The sequence below is a fragment of the Bos indicus genome, chromosome 20 (assembly GCF_029378745.1).
Source record: "Bos indicus isolate NIAB-ARS_2022 breed Sahiwal x Tharparkar chromosome 20, NIAB-ARS_B.indTharparkar_mat_pri_1.0, whole genome shotgun sequence".
In the NCBI taxonomy this organism is placed as follows: Eukaryota; Metazoa; Chordata; class Mammalia; order Artiodactyla; family Bovidae; genus Bos; species Bos indicus.
This window is the reverse complement of record NC_091779.1, coordinates 39,713,235-39,735,201: the sequence shown is the minus strand read 5'-3', so window position 1 is coordinate 39,735,201 and position 21,967 is coordinate 39,713,235. Positions and strand designations below refer to the sequence as shown.

Sequence of the window (21,967 nt, the reverse complement as noted above, 5' to 3'; positions counted from 1 at the left end):
AGAAGACAGAAGTGGGTTGCCATTCCTTCTCCAGGAGATCTTCCTGACACAGGGATTGAACCCAGGTCTCCCAAATTATAGGCAGACACTTTACTGTCTGAGCCACCAGGGAAGTCTATAGCATAAGTTCTGATTTTAAAGATGGCAGTAGAACCCAAGGCTCTGCATTCCTTTCAAGCTCCCCAGTGCCAATCCACCCCTGTTAGTCCAAATATCACTTTTTGAGCACTCAGGGGATAGAGCAATTTCTAAGCAACCTGAACCACCCTCATCTGATATTTGACCAACAAGCCACAACTGATAAAGCGCAATGATGTACAATCCTGTAAAACTAAGGATAATTTGCAGACATTAATAAGGTTTGTAACCATATTTTCATAACCTGGTAGGACTATTATAGAGGAGCTACAGTTATATTACCTTGTAGAATGTTAATCAGGTTTGTATCTAATCTAGCATTTTTTTTCTTTTGCTAAACACACACACACACACACACACACACACACACACACAATTTATCCTGAAAGAACTTGGGGAAACTCTTTGTCTTCCCAATCAGTTCCTCCACTAATCAGTTAAGTAAAACATGCTACAAGTATCTTAAAAAATTTACCAGTCCTCTCTTCTCTCAGGAAAGAGGAAAAAACAAAACAAGCAAAACTAATTCATTTGTCTCAGCACTACTGCGGGACACAGCTAAAAGTTATAACAGTATGCCTTGCTGAATAGTGGGGCCATGCTGAATGCTAAGTTGCTTTAGTAGTGTCCAACTCTTTGCAACCCTATGGACTGTAGCCCACCAGGCTCCTCTACCCATGGGATTCTCCAGGCAAGAATACTGAAGTGGGATGCCATTTCTACTAGGCAGCATCTTAAAACTCTGGATGGAAACATTTATCTATTCACACCTTCAGATCTGATGAGGCCCAGCAGAGGGCTGTAGGAATTTACTGAAAGCTTTCCTTTTAACATCCTCTATTTAAACTAAGGATTTTATCTTCAAAATAGTCTCCTAAACAAAGTCTAGTCATCAAAGTTGCAACAAAGGCTGACATCAGCTCCCACATTTATATCAAGGTTACATTTATCTCTACTGCCAACATCAGCCTTCCTGGGGCTCTTGGAGTCAGTCCCCAGGCTATTGGCCATATGATAAGCTGGGGCATCTCAAGGGCATCTGTCACCACATTAGATAACCAGCCTCTGCAAAAAGAAGGGTCCAGCTAGCTCTTGTCCTAGCCTGACAGAGCCAGGCTGTGATGTCACTCACACCAGAGCCAACCCCCTGGAATGAATGGCTCAGCAGTGTATTTCATATCTAACAATATAGCTTAAACAATGGTTCCTCCTGGAAGAAGTCCAAGCATACAGAAATATGTATTATTTCTTTCTGTAATCTACAACTGTAATAAGTAAAGGGCTTCTCTGGTGGCTCAGATGGTAAAGAATCTGCCAGCAATGCGGGAGGCCCAGGTTCAATCCCTGGTCAGGAAGATCCATGGAGAACGGAATGGCAACCCACTCCAGTATTCTTGCCTAGAGAATTCCACAGACAGAGAAGTCTGGCAGGCTACAATCAACCCACAGTGTCACAGAGAGTCGGATATGACTGGGTGACTAACACAACATGTAATAGGTAAAATGGGAAACTGGGAGAGTTTCAGGAACAAGGAATCTAAAGAGTCAAACTCTGCACCTACCATGCATCTGTAATTGTTTTCCTGGCTTCAGGCATGTGACTAAACAACCTCAACAGCAATGGAGAAAGAGCTCAAGGAGAAGAGAGTTATCAGTGTGCTGCCGGCTTCAGTATCTCAGCAAGGGGACAGATGAAAGACCCTGCATTCCTGGAAGGTTCATGGAAGAGTCCTTCTGATTCTTTTCTGTGTGTTGAGAAAATAGCAATGAAGGTGTCAGATTAGTTCCTACCTACACCATACACACAAAATCCCAGAGACTTAACATAAGTATCAGCTACTAGGAGTGTGTGTGTGTGTGTGTGTGTGTGTGTATGAGAGATATTTTTTAATCAATAGAAATGGATGGAACACCAACTCTCACCAAGAACTGCGCTGGGCACTGCAGACACAGCAATGAACCAGGCAGACATGACTTCCCTTCTAGAGACTGAGCATCCAAGACCTGACATTTCATGAGATTTGCAAGGCAACTCATCTCCTAAGAGATGTGAGAAAATATATTTAAGTGCTGACCACAGCTTCCGTCCACCCACAACTGCCCTGGTATTTCCCTGGGCCCTTCCTTCATGTTCAAACTGAGCCAGGCTCATTGCTTTTGGGGAAGAACATGAAAGTAGAAAGCAGAGAAATAAGAACGTGTCTCCTTGCTTCTGAGTTTCAGAAGCCCTTAGGCTCCAAAGGCACTGATGGTAGATTTGTTGCTGGCCAAAACCTTGGCTCTCTTAGCCCACCGGAGCTGAATAAAAAATACGGAGACCAAGTATGGAGGAAATAGGGAGGTGGCTTTAATTCTCAGCCAGCAGAGAGGGAAAGACAATAGGTTCATGCCTCAAGAACAATGCTCCCTCTCCATGGGAGTCTAGGGGCTTAGTCAGGAGTCAGGGATGAGGAACAAAGGTATTAGGATCTTGATTTCTTCCTCTTGCAGTGTTTCAAAGACAGTCAGAGTCTGGTGTCAGTAACCCAGTAATTGAGTCTGGCAGTTTGGTGGCTCTGATATGTAATTACAAAGGGAAGGATGTTGTAAGGGTAAAAACTAGATGCAGGATGTATTTAGCATAAAGTCAAAGGTAAAATTGGTGAGAAATGTAGCTCCTGCAGAGTTAGGGGGAAGAAAAGCAAACTTAAACTGTAGACATGCAGAGTTAGGACCAGTTAGGATTGTTCAGGCCTGCTCTCTATTCTCTTTTATCTTCTTCACTGGACTTCCCTGGTGGCTCAGACAGTAAAGCATCTGCCTACAATGTGAGAGCCCTGGGCTTGATCCCTAGGTCAGGTAGAAACCCTGAAGAAGGAAATGGCACCCCACTCCAGTACTCTTGCCTGGAAAATCCCATGGACGGAGGAGCCTGGTAGGCTATAGTCCAGGGGGTCACAAAGAGTTGAACACGACTGAGCGACTTCACTTTCTCAGGAAAGGGAAAGAGAAAAACTCATTCCTCCATTCTCTTTTTTACTGCAACAGATTCAGTAAAAAAAAAAAAAAAAAAAAGTGATTTAAGAACAAGGCTTCCCAGGGTAGGCAAAGCATTCACGAAGGGTGAATTGGTGTGTCCCTAAAGCTGTAGTGGTTCTGCTCCTCGATCCTTGGACCTCGCTGGCATAGGAGGATGAGGGGTGGGGACCAGAACCTCCCAGATGGCTTGAAGAACCCAAGAGCAGAAGGGATCAACACTTTATTTCCTAGGAAGACCCCAGGGGGACATTCAGAATTCAAGGAAGCAAGGGCTCTGTGGTGGGTAGAGATAGATGAGCCCGAGTGTCAGGCTCCATTCTAGGTGCTTGACGTTTACAACTCACTTAATCCTCACAACCACCCTTTGAGGAAGTTACTACCGCTGCATCTTACTATTACCAGTAGTTACGTTCCAGAAAGTTTCCTTAAACCCTGAATTGGTGAATAGTAAATTCCTGCCCTAAGGATTAAGTTCCTGTGAGCCTCAAGTCTTCGTTTTCATCAGTGAAACAACACAGAACCTTATTTTACATGTGTTTCTGTTTAAAGATATCTCATTGAATAGCCTGTGGCCAACGGCACTGTAACTCACACCGGAACAACATTTAGGACACATATTTTCTCCAGAAGTCACATCACAACATTCTTGCACTTATGAACCCAAGCAGTGCCTTCAGCACCACATTTGGAGCCACTTTAGATACTGAAATAACCAAGAAAAAAAAAAAAAAAACAGAAAAGAAAAAAAAAATGGCACTAAATATATCACAAAAAGGACATCTGTTTACAGTGTAAGAATCAAAACAAGAAGGCAGAGTGTCACCTTGCTCAACCACAGTTGGAAGCAAGCACACTGGGTGAGTCACATTGGTTTTTTTCCTCCTCCACTCTGTAGATGCTTGCAAATGTTGGAGAATGAGCTGCAAGTATTGATTTTGGTGGTACCAGTAAGTTTTAGTAAGCAGATGACTTCACAATATAGAATCCCTGAATAATAAGGCTCAACTGAATTTCCACCTCTCTTTTAGAGACAAGGAAACCAGAGCATGGAGAGTTTGCAGCTCACATCTGTAGGCCTTGGAAGAGCAGGATGCCATGTGGGTGGTGGGGAGCTGAGAATCCTGGGGGTTCTGAAGGGGTCCTGTGGACAAGGATGAGCGAGAATGTGACTGTGACCAGTTCAGCCTCACAACTGGGAAACGCAGGACCAAGGACGGCCTAGTAAATGCCAGTGAGAACACATGATACTGAAACCCAGATCCTTGCTACCTGAAACTTTTGCCCTCTAAGCTCCAAGTTTTTAGATGCAAGACTCAGGGAAAGGTGTAGGAGAGTATTCCAAAGGGACTGACACTAAGTTTTCACCATCCTGGGCCAATGGGGCTCAACACAGACACAATTAAACTACATTTGGGTTGGGGTGGTGGTTTAGTCGCTAAGTTGTGCCTGACTCTTTGGAAGCCCATGAACTGATGCCTGCCAGGCTCCTCTGTCCATGGGATTCTCCAGGCAAGAATACTGGAGTGGGTTGCCATTTCCTTCTCCAGGTGATCTTCCCAACCCAGGGATCAAACCCCGGTCTCCTGCATTGCAGGCAGATTCTTTACCAACTGAGCTATGAGGGAAGCCCTTGGGTTGGGGATTCACTTCCATTTCAGACATAAAGATTGATTCAATATCTTCCACTAGCTGTATTCCCAGGTGGCGCTAGTGGTAAAGAACATGCCTGCCAAAACCGGAGACGTAAGAGACCCAGGTTCGATCTGTGGGTTGGGAAGATGCCCTGGAGAAGTGCATGGCAACCCTCTCCAGTATTCTTGCCTGGAAAACCCTATGGACAGAGGAGCCTGGTGCGCTATGGTCCATAGGGCCGAAAAGAGTTGGACGTGACTGAAGCGACTTAGTACATACATCCAGCTGTGTGACCTTGAGTTAGTCACTTACCTCTCAGCAACACAGCTTCCTCACAGGTAAAAGGAGGATGTTAAAATAGAATATTTGTCTCATCAATATTTCTTCAGCATATTTCCAGGACTATTCTAAGCACTAGTGATTTTGGAACAAACAGGAAATATTCCTGTCTTCAGATAGCTTATATGTTGGCTCTAGAGGCAGATAATAAACAACAAACAAATGAATAAATAATATATTATCAAGTAATCATGAATCGCTGAGGAGGGGCTATGTGACCAGAGATTGTAACAAAGAGAGGAAGCAAACCAAGCCAGCCAGTTGGTATCTGGGGAAAGAGATTTCTGGTAGACAATTCCCTCATGGCTCAGATGGTGAAGAATTAACCTGCAATGCAGGAGACCCAGGTTCCATCCCTGGGTTATGAAGATCCCCTGGAGAAGGGAATGGCAGCCCACTCCAGTATTCTTGCCTGGAGAATTCCATTGACAGAGGAACCTGGCGGGCTACAGTCCATGAGGTTGCAAAGAGTCAGACACAGATGAATGATTAAGCACATACACAGTATTGAGTAAATGAAAAAATATCCTCAGGGGCTCCTATCTCTAACCTGCCTTTGAGATTCCTCGAGAGGTAGGTGCTGAATTGGGATAAGAAATGGCAGTTTGTAGACCTTATCTGTTTCGCCCAAAGTTATCCATGTCATCCTCAAAGCTGAAATTCCTGTACCCTGGTTTCTGCTCTGGCCACATCCTTTCCTGCCTGAGTGAGGAGACATGAAAGTTCACTAGGGGCAGAAACTTCAAAGGAAACTCAGCTAATGAAAGAAATCCACTCATGCAGCAATGAAGCCTGAAGGAGGAGTTAAAATCGACTCTACCATGAAACACAGCCTTTTTCCACTTGTATACATTTGGTCAAAGGGACTCATATCTAAACTTCATTTTTAGAACTCTTTTTTTAGCTCTTAATTATTTCTATTCTGAGTATTTGTTTCAAAAGCATTTTTTATGCAAACTTTGAAGTATTAAAGAAACCAAACAGTCAAAAGAAGCTAAGCCTAACACGTTACCCATTCTTCTTCCAGAGATGCACTTGGGGCAAGTTCCTTACCAAGTCATTACAAACAAACGCAAGTTTTGCAAGCCTGGTGGGAATGGAGAACATATAGTAAATATATACATTTGGTGCTGAATCCTATTAAAGGGTTCCTTTCTCAGGAACCATTGCTTGAGACCATTTGCCAGAATGGTGGCAGTGGTTGGTGATTCAGTTGCTAAGCTGCATCCACTTCTTGCAACCCCATGGACTGTAGCCTGCCAGGCTCTTTTGTCCATGGGATTCTCCAGGCAAGAACACTAGAGTTGGTTGCCATTGCCCTCTCCAGGGAATCTTCCCAACCCAGGGATCAAACCCAGGTCTCCGGCATTGCAGGTAGATTCTTTATCGACTGAGCTATGAGGGAAGCCCCAATATATTGCCAGGATATTAGTAACTAACATGGTGGATAGATTCACAACCCTGAGAAGAAGTTCAGAAACACTAGGGACTGGGCAGGAGGAGGAGCCAGGATTTGAACTGGCACAAACTTTACTGACCATCAGCCCTCATCCCAGCCTCCTTGGGTGGAATGGAGACTGCTGTTCAGGACAGCAAGGCCTCGGGTTAATTTACTAATAGCAACAGATCCTCAGTTACAAGCATTTTGACTCGAGGGAGGAATTTCCTTTCTTTCCGGTGAGTGAGGGTTCCACAGCCCCAGAGGTAAAGGCATGAGGTGAAAGGATGAGGCTGTGCTGTGCTTAGTCACTCAGTTGTGTCTGACTCTTTGCGACCCCAGGTGCTGGAGCCAGCCAGGCTCCTCTGTCCATGGGGATTCTCTAGGCAAGAATACTAGAGTGGGTTGCCATGCTCTCTGCCAGGGGATCTTCCCAACACAGGGATCGAACCCAAGTATTCCCCATTGCAGGCGCATTCTTTACTGTCTAAGCTACCAGGGAAGCCCAAGAATACTGGAGTGGGTAGCCTATGCCTTCTCCAGGGGATCTTCCTGATCCAGGAAGTGAATCAGGGTCTCTTGCATTGCAGGCAGATTCTTTACCAACTGAGCTACCAGGGAATCCAGAAGGGATGAGATGGATCCACTAAACCCAGCATGGCTATCACATACACCAGGGGTGGAGGGCAGGTAGAGTTATCTTTAAACATAAGACAGAAAAAGTTAGAGGACTAAAATTCCCAAAAGCCAGTAGGGTCTTTTCTTTAAAAAAAAAAAAAAATTCAGAAACATGCTAGAGAACATTTTGGCAGTGAACCCTTTGGCACTTATTTGAAAAACATTTGGAATTGCTGGGCCTAGATTTAAATATAACACTTTCCCCTTTGGGCCTCCTCCCTCCCCTGGAGTGTGCAATATGCATCTGCACGATCAGTTCAGTTCAGTTCAGTTGCTCAGTCATGTCCGACCGAGGCAAAGGTAAAGACTCTCAGACTACAAGTTAGAGAACCTCTAGCCCAGAAGATTTCCAAGTACTCTGAACCCAGAGGGTTCTTTCAGTTCAGTTCAGTTCAGTTCAGTTGCTCAGTCAGGTCCGACTCTTTGCGACCCCATGAATTGCAGCACACCAGGCCTCCCTGTCCATCACCAACTCCTGGAGTTCACCCAAACTCATGTCCATTGAGTCGGTGATGCCATCCAGCCATCTCGTCCTCTGTCGCCCCCTTCTCCTCCTGCCCCCAATCCCTCCCAGCATCAGAGTCTTTTCCAATGAGTCAACTCTTTGCATGAGGTGGCCAAAGTACTGGAGTTTCAGCTTTAGCATCATTTCTTCCAAAGAAGTCCCAGGGCTGATCTCCTTTAGGATGGACTGGTTGGATCTCCTTGCAGTCCAAGGGACTCTCAAGAGTCTTCTCCAATACCACAGTTCAAAAGCATCAATTCTTCAGCGCTCAGCTTTCTTCACAGTCCAACTCTCACATCCATACATGACCACAGGAAATACCATGGCTTTGACTAGACGGACCTTTGTTGGCAAAGTAATGTCTCTGCTTTTGAATATGCTATCTAGGTTGGTCATAACTTTCCTTCCAAGGAGTAAACGTCTTTTAATTTCATGGCTGCATTCACCATCTGCAGTGATTTTGGAGCCCAGAAAAATAAAGTCTGACACTGTTTCCACTGTTTTCCCGTCTATTTCCCATTAATATATTAATCAGACCACAGTCATAGAAGTCACAGGAATACTTCCTTGACAGCAGCAACTTTGTCCTGGCACCAGCAAGGGAACTCCTTAGCAGATAACAGTCCTTTCTCAATCCTTTAAGCGGTCACAATGACCCACTACTCGCCTTGTATGTGCAGACCCGGACTACATAAACTGTCAGTACGTCATTAGATGTACAACACTTTGTCTCATATTTCACTGTGCTTTGACCTCTGATGGGAGGAATAGTTCTGAGAGCTCTCTGAGAGACTGTTTCCCAATTTATAATCTTTAGGTTGACTTGAATAAAATTCTCTATTTCTTTCTTAAATTGACTATTGATTAATTCATTAATTTTTTTGTCAACAGGAGCCACTGCGGGTCATTGAACATGAAAGTGTCCCAGTCAAAGCTGTCTTTTAGGAATGTGGCTCTAGAAGCTGTGTGTTAGCACAATTGGAATAGGAAAAAATTAGAGACTGGAAAATCAGTTAAAGGGTAAGTACGAAAGCTCAGACAAGATACAGTGAAAGCCTGAAATGAGGTCACATGAAAATTACACATGAATTATAGGCTTGCTGAAACCACAATACACTAATATCAAAAGAAAACCTCAAGACATTTTATCAAACTCAACAGAAATACTACCACGTATTAACCCTGGAAAAGTTCCCAAAGTACAGAGCTCAGTCTTTTAATATCAGAGGCAGCAAAGCAAAGGTTGTTAGGCCAAGACTAACGCTGATATAAGCTGGGAAGGAGTGACCACATTTCCCAAAGTACTTAGAGCAACAAAACTCTCAACGTGTCAGGTTCAAAAGCCAAAAAGCCTCCCGCAATATCATAATTAATTTCAGCAGATTATTACATAGCAGTAGGAATTGTGGGATTTAAGTTAGGAGAATGAAGTTTGAATCTCTATTCTGGGACCTTCCAGCTGGTAGACAAAGTGTTCAGGGGTCCCAGACAGATGGGCTGGACTCCTGCTCCTCCAGGCCGCTCTCTGCCGGGCAGCCCCATTCTTCCCAGTGTTCACCATTCAAATATCTGCACAAACAACAAATTGTTGACCGAACGGCTTCTGTGGGCAGGCCTGCTTTTGGCTGTGCAGATATAATCTGAACAAAATTCAAGATTCTGTTTCTCATGGGACATATCTGACCATGGGAGGAGACAAAACATAAAATAAAAATACCTTGGCTGGGCCTTGGAGAAAATGAAATAAAGTCCTTACATCTAGACCTAACAATGCTCCCAGGACAGGATCATGCTGTTGTCCTGTGGATGACACCCCAATTCTAGAACAGTCCCAACTGGAAGGACAGCAAGGAGATCAAACCAGTCAGTCCTAAAGGAAATCAGTCCTGAATGTTCACTGCAAGGACTGATGCCAATACTTTGGCCATCTGATGTGAAGAGCAGTCTCATTGGAAAAGACCCTGATGCTGGGAAAGACTGAGGGCAGGAGGAGAAGGGGATGACAGAGGATGAGACGGCTGGATGGCATCACCGACGCGATGGACATGAGTTTCAGCAAGCTCCAAGAAATAGTGAAGGACAGGGAAGCCTGACATGCTGTAGCCCAAGGGGTTGAAAAGAGTGGGACATGACTGAGTGACTGAACAACAAATGGAGCTCTAGAAATGCATGTTGAACATTAGTAGCATTGCTCTACATGAAGGGCCCAACAGCCACAAAAGAAGGCCAGCAATGGCCCCAAGAAGTGTCCTCTTGGCATGGCATTTTCCAAAACAGGAGGTTGAGGATTTGCCAACTGTTTATATAACTAGGACATCTCTAGGACTTTCCTGGTGGCCCAATGGCTAAGACTTTGAGCTCCCAATGCAGGAGGCCTGGAGTTCGATCCAGTCAGGAAACTAGATCCCACATGGGGCAACTAAAGGCCCTGATTGTTGCAACTAAGACCCAGTGCAGCCAAATAAGTAAATAAATTTAAAAAAAGGAAGAAGTCCCTAAGACTTGGGGCTTTGTATTTGCTTGGTTTGTTCCTATTTCTGTTTTTAAATGTGGTTCATGTGATTCCTGGGACACTTGCCACAGAATCATCTGGGAAAGTCATTAAAAAAGCAAATTTCTGGGCCCCACCCCGAACCTGCTGAATTAAAATAACAGGAAGAGGGGCCCAAGAAGCTGCAAGCTTCTAAATAATGTTGATGATACACATTACTGACTAAAGAACAAAACAAAATATGAAGTCTACAAGGCTTCTTTTCATTTCATTGTAAATGTCTCCACACATGGCTCTTCAGAGAGCTCTCCTACAAACTTCCTTTGCAGAAACTCCAAAGCCTGGTCACAAGAGGAATGCCCTGGAAGACAGAGCCCGCGTGATGGGAGCGATGCATCAACAGATCCATTCATTCAAAAAATCTGAGTGCTGAGACACTGGATGGCTTCAGTGGAAGGGCTTCCCTGCCCGGAGACCTGAAGGATAGACTTTCTGGATATTCCCTACCTGTGAAGAGGGCATGGAAGTGGAGGCCCCTCTCCTTATCTCGATGAGTGCAGACATCAAACAAGTAGGCTTTGATGGGCCCATCAATGAAGTCAGCAGCAAAATCAAAGAGAACCACACCTATCATGGTGATACTTATGGCCCAAATCGGCTTCCTCCTTGGGTCAGCAATCAAAGCTAAAAGAGAAACAACCGTTGGTCTCCTAAATCCCGGTTTAGAACAATCCACATTTTTATTTCCACACAAACTTCCTGTCATCATATTACCTCCCTACTCTTTCGTTGTGTTTGCTCTTCCAAATAAAATACAGCTTCATTATTTTTTCAAGTTTTGAAAGTCATGCAGTGAATGTCCAGAAAAGACAGCTCTCTGGAGACAGAACATAGATTGAGCAGTTACCTAGGACTGTGGGGGAGAAGGAAATTGGGAGTGTCTGCTAATGGCTACCAGGTTTCTGTAGAGGGGAGATGAAACTGTTGTGTAATTAGATAGCGGTGGTGGTTATACAACTTTGAGAATATACTGAAAAGCACTGAGCTGTTCACTTTTAGATGGTGACTTTTATGGTATGTGCATCATCTCTTTTAAATAAACCGGTTTAAAAAATTATATGTACTGACTGTAAACCACTCCAACCATATAGGAAAGCTGGGGAAAATACTTCAAGATCCCAGGCCCAAGAGATGGTCATCCTTCAGACATCCCTTTATGCACAAAAATAGAGAGAGGTGTGCATCTGTGCCCTCATGCAGTGCTTCTCAGACTTTAGCTCCTTAACCATTACCGGGATGACTTGTTAAAACCGATTGTTGGGCCTCACCTACCATGAGTCTCCTATGATTCCTCAATAGGCGGAAGGTAGGGCCTGGGAATTTTCATCTCTATCAGCCTCCAGTGAGGCTGATGCCACAGGCTGGAGGGCTTGGCTTGGAGGAGCACTGAGTAATGGGAGCAGGTTGTAAGTGAGCATCTTTAACCAACTCTCTTCGTACCTTTGCCTTTCGGTGGATGAAGAGCAATGTCACAATTTTAACACCTAAATGATATTCATCCTATGACCATACCACTGTTCATTCACCCCCTCATAACTATTTCTCATGCTTTCAGTTTATTTTTTAAACTTAAGAAAACGTGTAATATATGCACCTGATTTTAAAAATTCACTACAAAAATAAGTGAACGACAAGCTTAACTTCCCCCTCTCACCCCCAGGCCTTTAGCACCCTTCCTTAGAGGCAAAATTTCTTTTCAGGTATTTTTTTTTATATAAATTCTTCCAGAAATATACATTTATAGATTCATGCCCACTTTTAAATACATAGAGATGATAACTGATTATCATGGCTCATTATCATCCATTCTGCTACCCTGAGAGTTAATGGTCAGAAAATGTGTGCTATTTTTAAGTTTAACAATTCTTTCTTTCAATGTGATATATACTACCACCAATTACTGATTAATCAGCAGCTGTTTAATGGCTAGAAAAAGTGCTCACCATCAGGTCTATGTCCATGATTTGCAATGAAAAAATGTCCCCTTGAGCTGCCAGGCTGATGCCCTGTACCTGTTACAAGACTCCATATAAAGCTGTGAACATCATTAACTCTTCTTTGGACACACATTTATTGGAAAAATTTATGGAGCCATTAGGCAGCTGGTTAATTTGAGAAAGTCCTAAATAAGGTATGGTGGGCACACACACAAAACCCCATAATTGATAAACGTAACAATACATAATATAATAAAATAGGTAAAAATATAATCCCATTTTTAAGTTCTCACAACAATTAAAAAATAATGTATCCTGACGTTTCTAAAAGTAAAGGTGCCTAACTACAGAATCTGGGTCACTCAAAGGTGGAAAGTCGATGTAACTTAGGGAATCAGTTTTAACCATTTTTTGACTGTCACAGAAAGAACTTTGCATTCTCCTTGTCCTGAGTTGCATAACAGGACCTTCTCCCACCCAGCCTACCTAGCCTACCAGGTGCAGTCCACTGACCTGATATGATCGCATCCCCGTTGAGGTACATGGCCATGCCCAGGAGCATCATGAGGCCCAGCGTGAGGATGTAGGGTCTCCGTCGGCCCCACCGGGCCCGGCAGTGGTCGCTGGCCGATCCCACCACGGGCTGCAGCAGGAACCCCAAGATGGGACTCAGGAGCCACACCATGCTGTACAGGCTCTTGGGCAGGCCCACGCTGAGCAGCACTGGAGTCACGTAGGCCGCCTCCACCGCATAGCAGAACTCCCGGCCGAACATGGCCATGCTGTGCATAACCAGGCTCCCCGTGGGTCTTTTGGGCAGCTCCGCAGAGCCGAAGAGGCCCTCCTCATCAAGGGATTTATAGGTGCGTAGGGGAGACTGCCCGCTCTTGTCGCCCATGGCCACTGGGCGGGGAACCTGCCTGCAAGCCCACCACCTTCTCCGTGGCCCTGGGGTTCGCGCTCCCAGGTGGATTTGACATGGAGCCTGGCTGCACGGCCCGCAGAGACGGCCAGGCTGGGGGCGGGGCTCAAATTCTTTCATGCCTCTAAGATCACAAGTTATGATGAGAAGGAAGGGGGAGGGGCCAGGAAAGCATGATGGAGATTAGCCAGCTGGGAGCCCTCTGGCTCCTTTGAACGTGTTTCTAAAGGAATCTTCCTTTGTACTGTTCTCTCTCTGATTCTGCCTCTCTCTCTCTCACACACACACACATTTACACACAATCACACATAGCTTTGGGACAATAAAGCCCTATAATGTAGATGTTAAGTATGAAGGGGGTCAATGTTTTTTCTAAACTTTTTCTGGATATAATATTCTGTCCTTCCTTGAACACAAGTTTTCTACATACACACACATCGAGTCAATTAACTAGACTTAAAATAGTGAGAGGCTGCCCCTTCTAAATTACTAACTCTCCCACAGCACTGCAATATTTTTCTTCCATACTTGACATAGTTCTGTTTATTCTCCTGCTTTTTTCGTTTAATTCATTTTTTTATTGAAGGATAATTGCTTTACAGAATTTTGTTGTTTTCTGTCAAACCTCAGCATGAATCAGCCATGCTGCTGCTGCTGCTGCTAAGTTGCTTCAGTCGTGTCCAACTCTGTGCGACCCCGTAGACGGCAGCCCACCAGGCTCCCCTGTCCCTGGGATTCTCCAGGCAAGAACACTGGAGTGGGTTGCCATTTCCTTCTCCAATGGATGAAAGTGAAAAATGAAAGTGAAGTTGCTCAGTCGTGTCCGACTCTTAGGGACTCCACGGACTGCAGCCTACCAGGCTCCTGTGTCCATGGGATTTTCCAGGCGAGAATACTGGAGTGTGTTGCCATTGCCTTCTCCGTGAATCAGCCATAAGTATACATATATCCCCTCCGTTTTGAACCTCCCTCCCACCTTCCTCCCTATCCCACCCCTCTAGGTTGATACAGAGCACCTGTTTGAGTTTCCTGAGCCATACAGCAAATTCCTGTTGGCTATCTGTTTTACATACGATAATGTAAGTTTTCATGTTACTCTTTCCATACATCTCACCCTCTCCTCCCCTCTCCCCATGTCCATAAGTGTATTCTCTATGTCTGTTTCTCCTTTCAGTTCAGTTCAGTTCAGTTCAGTCGCTCAGTCGTGTCTGACTCTTTGAGACCCCATGAACCGCAGCACGCCAAGCCTCCCTGTTCATCACCAACTCCTGGAGTTCACCCAAACCCATGTCCATCGAGTCGGTGATGCCATCCAACCATCTTATCCTCTGCTGTCCCCTTCTCCTCCTCCCTCAACCTTTCCCAGCATCAGGGTCTTTTCAAATGAGTCAGCTCTTCTCATCAGGTGGCTAAAGTATTGGAGTTTCAGCTTCAACATCAGTCCTTCCAATGAACAGCCAGGACTGATCTCCTTTAGGATGGACTGGTTGGATGTCCTTGCAGTCCAAGGGACTCTCAAGAGTCTTCTCCAACACCGCAGTTCAAAAGCATCAATTCTTTGGTGCTCAGCTTTCTTTATAGTCCAACTCTCACATCCATACATGACCACTGGAAAAACCATAGCCTTGACTAGATGGCCCTTTGTTGGCAAGGTAATGTCTCTGCTTTTTAATATGCTGTCTAGGTTGGTCATCAGAGAAGGCAATGACACCCCACTCCAGTACTCTTGCCTGGAAAATCCCATGGAGAGAGGAGCCTGGTAGGCTGCAGTCCATGGGGTCGCTAAGAGCCGGGAACGACTGAGCGACTTCACTTTCACTTTTCACTTTCATGCATTGGAGAAGGAAATGGCAACCCACTCCAGTGTTCTTGCCTGGAGAATCCCAGGGTTGGGGGAGCCTGGTGGGCTGCCGTCTCTGGGGTTGCACAGAATCAGACACGACTGAGGCAACTTAGCAGTAGCAGCAGCAGCAGGTTGGTCATAACTTTCCTTCCAAGGAGAAAATGTCTTTTAATTTCACAGCTGCAATCACCATCTGCAGTGATTTTGGGGCCCAGAAAAATAAAGTCAGCCACTGTTTCCCCATCTATTTGCCATGTTGCTGCCCTGTAAATCAATTCTTCAGAACCATGTTTCTAGATTCTGTATATGTGCATTAGAATATGATATTTATCTTTCTCTTTCTGACTCACTTCACTCTGTATAATAGGTTCTAGGTTCATCCACCTCATCAGAACTGACTCAAATGCATTCTTTTTTATGGCTGAGTAATATTCCATTATGTATATGTACCACAACTTCTTTATCCATTCATCTGTCATTTCCTTCTGTTTTAGTCTTTGATTCTCTAATGAGCAGTGATCAGGTCTGTTCTGCTCATATGGCATCTAGCATGATACCTGGCACCTAGTAGGTCCTCAGTAAATGTTTGCTAAAGGAATTATAAAGTATATATGCTACACTTTGCAGTGCTGGTCAACTGCCTGTTTGCTCAGATCCATTCCCTCCTCCTCATCTTATGCTCCATACCTAAGGGACTACGTTTCCCAGGTTCCCTTGCTCTCTAGCTTCCAGGTAGATTTGTCTAGTGGGAGGAACTGGTGGGAAGACAGGAGGCAGGTGAAAGGAAGATATCAGGATACTTCCTCCCCCTCTTTCTGTATCCTGAGACATCTCTGGCAGTGGCTGCATTTCCACTGTGGGTCCAGCTGCCAACCTTAGCTTCTGGGTCCCCATAACACTACCTTTCCCATCGATCCTGCACCTATGGGAGTGTTCCTAGATTCCTATGGTTGCTTGTATCTGCGTTGCCTCCCTTGGCTTCTCATCTCTTTTATCACTAATGTAATAATTGGTGATATTAATTTCCTCTGTTTTGAAGACTTCTAGTGGGTTGTATTTTCCTTGTTGGACATTGAATTCAAATGAAAGTCTTCGTGGCAAGGGAAACATGATCTCATAGGAAAGACAGTAAAAATGGTCTAAGAACAAGACTTGGAGTCAAAATATTAAAGTTTAAATGCTGGTTCTGCCTGTTTCTTCCTGTATTTCCCTGAGTAGATCACTTAAACTGGTATTTCTCAAACTGTGTGCCAAGGTAACCCAGGGAGCCACAATGAACTCAAAGGGGTATCTCAGGAGATTTAAAATTTTTAAGGCAGTAAACACAGTGAAACTCAACATCTTTCAGATAACACCTGAAGGAAGAGTGAAACAGTTCATACTCGCAACATAAGACTGCACTACAATCCTTTCACTGACTTTAGATTATTGTAAAGCTGGGTTTTCCACAGACATAAGAAGCATTACAAATATCAATGTGGAACAGAAAACGAAGATACTGACATCCAATCTGATTCCAAGACATGAGAAGCTGCACAGTGTACAACAGGCACTTATGACCCATTAGTGATTAAAAATGACATAAGGAGGAAAATCAAGATGATAGGGTAGGAAGATGTTGAGCTTAACTCCCTCCACAAACACAACAGAAATGCAATCTACTAAAGCTGAGTCAAGAAGAAACAGGTAATGTGAACAGACTGATCACTAGAAGTGAAATAGAACCTATACTTTAAAAAACAAAAAACAAAACACGTCTTGCAAACAAAAGCCCAGGACTGGACAGCTTCACTGGGAAATTTTACCAAACATACAAATAAGAACTTACACCTATCCTTCTCAAACTACTCCCAAATATTAAAAAGGAGGAAACATTCCTAAAGTCATTCTATGAAGCCACCATCACCCTGATACCAAAATCAGACAAAAAATATTACCAATAAAGAAAATTACAGGACAATATCTTTAATGAAAAGCAAAAATCATCAACAAAATATTGGCAAACTGCACCCAAAAATACGTAAAAAGGATCATATACTATGATCAAGTGGTATTTATTCCAGGGTCACAAGGATGGTTAAACAAGCACAAATCAATGCGAAGCATTACGTTAACATAAAAGAAAAGACAAAAACCACATGATCATTTCAATAGACAGAAAAAGCATTTGAAAAATTCAACATCCATTCATGACAAAACCTCTCATCAAAATGAGTATAGAGGGAACATATCTCAACATAATAAAAGCACTTACCACAAACCCACAGCCAACATAACACTCAACAGTGAAAAACTAAAAGCTTTCCTGCTAAATTCATAAATAAAACAAGGATGCCCACTCTTACCACTTCCATTCAACACAGCATTGGAAGTCCTAGCCATAACAATCAAACAAGAAAATGAAATCAAAGGTATTAAATTTGGAAGGGAAGAGTAAAATTGTCATTATTTGGATATGACATGATACTCTGTACAGAGAACCCTAAAGACTTTACACAAAAACTATTAGAACCAACAAATGAATTCAGCAAGGTAGCAGGATACATGATTAATACACAGAACTCTGTTGCATTTCTTTATACCAACAATGAACTATCAGAAAGTGAAAGTTAGAAAACAATCTTGTTTAAAATTGCATTTAAAAATACCTGGAAATAAACTTAACCAAGGAGGTGAAAGACCTATATGCTGTTAACTATAAAACATTGATAAAGGAAACTGAAGATGATTCAAAGAAATGGAAAAGACCATGCTCTTTGACTGGAGGAACTAATATTGTTAAAATGGCCATACTACCCAAAGCAATCTACACATTTAGTGTGATCCCTATCAAAATACCCAAGACATTTTTCATAGAACTAGAAAAATGTAACTCTAAAGTTTTTATGGAACCACAGAAGACCCAGAATTGCTAAAGCAATCCTGAGGAGAAAGAACAAAGCTGAAGGCATAACCCTTCCAGGCTTCAGACAATACCACAAAGCTATAGTAATCAAAATATCATGCTATTGGCACAAAAATGGACATGTAGATGGAACAGAACACAGAGCCCAGAAAAAACCCACACACCTATAGTCTATTAGACAAAGGAGGCAAAAATACACAATAGAGAAAAGACAGTCTCTTCAACAAGTGGTGTTAGTAAAGCTGGATAGCTATGTGGGTAAATCAATGAAACTAGAAAACTCCTTCACACCATATACAAAAGTAAACTCGAAATGGTTTAAAGACCTAAATATAAGATATGACACCATAAAACTCCTAGAAGAGAACATAGATAAAACATTCTCAGACATAAATCATTTCTTTCTTAGATATTTTCTTAGATTAGTCTCCCAAGACAATAGAAATAAAAGCAGAAATAAACAAATGGGACCTAATCAAACCTATAAGCTTGTGCACAGCAAAGGAAACCATTAACAAAATGAAAAGCCAACCTATGGTATGAGAGAGAATATTTGCAAATGATGCAGCCAACAAGGGCCTAGTTTCCAAAATATACAAGCAACTCATACAGCTCAACATCTCAAAACAAACAACTCACATAAAAAAATGGGCAGAGGACCTAACAGACATCTATCCAAAGACATACAGATAGCAAACAGGTATATGAAAAGATGCTGAATATCACTAATTATTAGTGAGATGGAAATTAAAACCACAAGGAGATATCACTTTACACTGGTCAGAATGGCCAGTCTAATAAATGCTGGAGACAGTGTGGAGAAAAGGGAACCATCCTACTGTTGATGGCAGTGTGTGCTGGTGAGGTCACCATGGTGGGGGGAGGAACGGAAGTTCCTTAAAAACTAAAAATAGAGCTACCATGTGAACCAGCAATCTCATTTCTGAGTACATAGACAGGAAAGACAAAAACTCTAATTTGAAAAGATACATGCTCCCCAATGTTCATAGCATCACTATTTACAATAGCCAAGACATGGAAACAACCTAACTGCCCATCAACAGACAATCAGATTAAGAAGATGTGGTGTATATATATACAATAGAATACTACTCAGCGATAAAAAAAAGAATGAAATATTGTCATTTGCAGCAATATAGATGGACCTAGAGAATATTATACTTAATGTCAGAGAAAGACAAATATTATATAGTATCACCAATATGTGGAATCTAAAAAATAATACAAATGAATATATATACAAAACAGAAACACACTCATAGAAAACAAACTTATGATTAACAAAAGAGGAAGGGGAGGAAGGGGTAGAGAAAGGATAAACTAGGAGCGTGGGATTAACAGATACAAACTACTATATGTAAAATAAAGATTTACAATCCTTGCATAGCACTGCTGCTGCTAAGTCGCTTCAGTAGTGTCCGACTCTGTGCGACCCATAGACGGCAGCCCACCAGGCTTCCCGTCCCTGGGATTCTCCAGGAAAGAACACTGAAGTGGGTTGCCATTTCCTTCTCCAATGCATGAAAGTGAAAAGTGAAAGTGAAGTCGCTCAGTCGTGTCCGACTCTAGCGACCCCAAGGACTGCAGCCTACCAGGCTCCTCCGTCCATGGTATTTTCTAGGCAAAAGTACTGGAGTGGGGTGCCATTACCTTCTCCATGCATAGCACAGGGAACTATATTCAATATCATGTAATAACTTATAAAGGAAAATAGTCTGAGAAATATATATACATAAATGAATCACATTGCTGTATTTGAAACACAATGTTGTAAATCAATGATAATTTTTTAAAAAAGAATGAAAAAATTAAAATTTTTAAAAAAGAATGAAAAATAAATGTCTTCTTTCAAGTGTGTACACTATATTTTTCAATCAGCTAATAAGTTGTTAGAACAAAAATACTTAAGTTATTGGGACCTAATTATTTACAAACGGAATGATTATGTATTTCTTTTGGCTTAGGGGCACCATGAAAAAAATCAAGACACTAAGGGACATGTGAACTAAGAAGGTTTAGGACCATCTGAGCCTTGTGTCCGCATCTATAAAGTATAGAAACCTACCCTGCCTTCCTCTTGTGATTGGCAAAAAGCAATTGAGATACTGCATGTCAGAGATGTTAACATAAATTCTCTACTCCTCTATCCTGATGGAATCTGGACCAACTTCCAGAATCCACCCCTCCCTCAAACACCCACACGCTTCCAGGAAGTTGAGTCCAGGGGAGCTCCAGGAGCAGGTTAGTTTTATCTATGGATAATCCTACCTTCTCCACCAAAGACCAGTATAGGGCTGGCTTGTGACTTAACTTGACCCAAGGAGACATGCTTGCTCCTTGGAAGAAAAGCTATGACAAACCTAGACAGCATATTAAAAACCAGAGACATTACTTTGTCAATGGTCCGTCTAGTCAAAGCTATGGTTTTTCCAGTAGTCCTGTATGGATGTGAGAGGTGGACTGTAAAGAAGGCTGAATGCTGAAGAATTGATGCTTTTGAACTGTGGTATTGGAGAAGACTCTTGAGAGTCCCTTGGATGGCAAGGAGATCCAACCAGTTGATCCTAAAGGAAATTAGTCCTGAATATTCATTGGAAGGACTGATGCTGAAGCTCCAATACTTTGGTCACCGGATGGGAAGAACTGACTCATATGAAAAGACCCTGATGCTTGGAAAGATTGAAGGCAGGAGGAGAAGGGGATGACAGAGAATGAGATGGTTGGATGGCATCACCGACTGAATGGACATGAGTTTGAGCAAGCTCCAGGAGATGGTAAAGGACAGGGAAGTCTGGTGTTTTGCAGTCCACGGGTTGGCAAAGAGTAGGACATGACCGAGTGACTGAACAACAAAAGGAAACACTAGATAAGGTTTGCAGAGGGCTCCTGAGACCCTCTCTTCTTTTGGATGTTGTGCTATGTAGAAATGAGATTCCAGATCTTGCTAAGGTTGGGGGGTGGAAATTGAAGGCAATGATACTAGGGGTGTAAAGCTGGGAAGGGAAATTGAACAGTAATCCAAGGAAGAAGTGATACAGTCTCGATGAAAGAAGCAATGGAAGATGGGGATAGGGAAGGAGATGGGAGCTCTGAAAGTGGAACTGATAGCACTTCACTATTGAGATTCATCTCTTTAATAAATATTCACAAAATTTCCAATATGGGCCAGGCACTATTCCAGGAACCAGGAACTGAGCAATGAATGAAACCTACAAAGTCCTTCATAAAGTTTCCATTTTAACACGCCCTAATTAAGAAGGAATGCTGCTGCTGCTACTGCTAAGTCACTTCAGTCGTGTCCGACTCTGTGCAACCCCACAGATGGCAGCTCACCAGGCTCCCCTGTCCCTGGGCTTCTCCAGGCAAGAACACTGGAGTGGGTTGCCATTTCCTTCTCCAAGGCATGAAAGTGAAAAGTGAAAGTGAAATCGCTCAGTTGTGTCCAACCCTCAGCGACCCCATGGTCTGCAGCCTTCCAGGCTTCTCTGTATATGGGATTTTCCAGGAAAGAGTACTGGAGTGGGGTGCCATTGCCTTCTCCAAAGAAGGAATGAGGCAGGGGTTAATCCATACAATGTCAGTAGTGATAGGCAGTATGAAGGAAAATGAAACAGGGTTCCGGGAGAGTGAGTGATAAGGCAGTTGCTATTTTCGACAGGGATCAGGAAAGGACTCTCTGTAAGGGACATTTGAACAGTGGCCAAATGAAGTGATAGGTAAACTGTGGGGTCTATTGAGACAGAGGTAGACATACTGGGAGTGGAAGCTGGAGACTAGTAAGAGGAGGGAAAGTCTAGTAAGACTTTCAAATGGATGATGGTACAGTTTATTGATAAAGAGACACAGGTGGATGATGCTAATAACAAGCAGTTATATACAGAAGCTGGTCTAGATGGAGAGGTGGCAGTTATCTGAAGGAAACCTCAAGGACATTTTCTACAATTTTAATTCAGAGACACCAGCTGAATGGTTTCCTTACCAAATTAAAAGGATCGGACTTTTCCACCTAAGGACATTCATTCTGGTTAACAGTAGAGCCT

General features: G+C 43.1%; 1 protein-coding gene across 2 annotated transcripts in view; it reads right to left on the bottom strand.

Annotated features, from left to right (window-relative positions):
- The window catches only part of SLC45A2 (solute carrier family 45 member 2), a 46,818-nt gene extending 24,910 nt beyond the window's left edge, over positions 1-21,908 (bottom strand). For both annotated transcript variants that reach the window (XM_019983100.2, XM_019983101.2), the window contains exons 1-2: positions 12,750-21,908; positions 10,747-10,923 (exon numbers count right to left, since the gene is read on the bottom strand). In XM_019983100.2, the coding sequence (XP_019838659.2) occupies positions 10,747-10,923; positions 12,750-13,278 (706 nt within the window). In that variant the 5' untranslated portion in view covers positions 13,279-21,908. The remainder of the gene's footprint in view (positions 1-10,746; positions 10,924-12,749) is intronic.
- Positions 21,909-21,967: the final 59 nt, after the last annotated feature.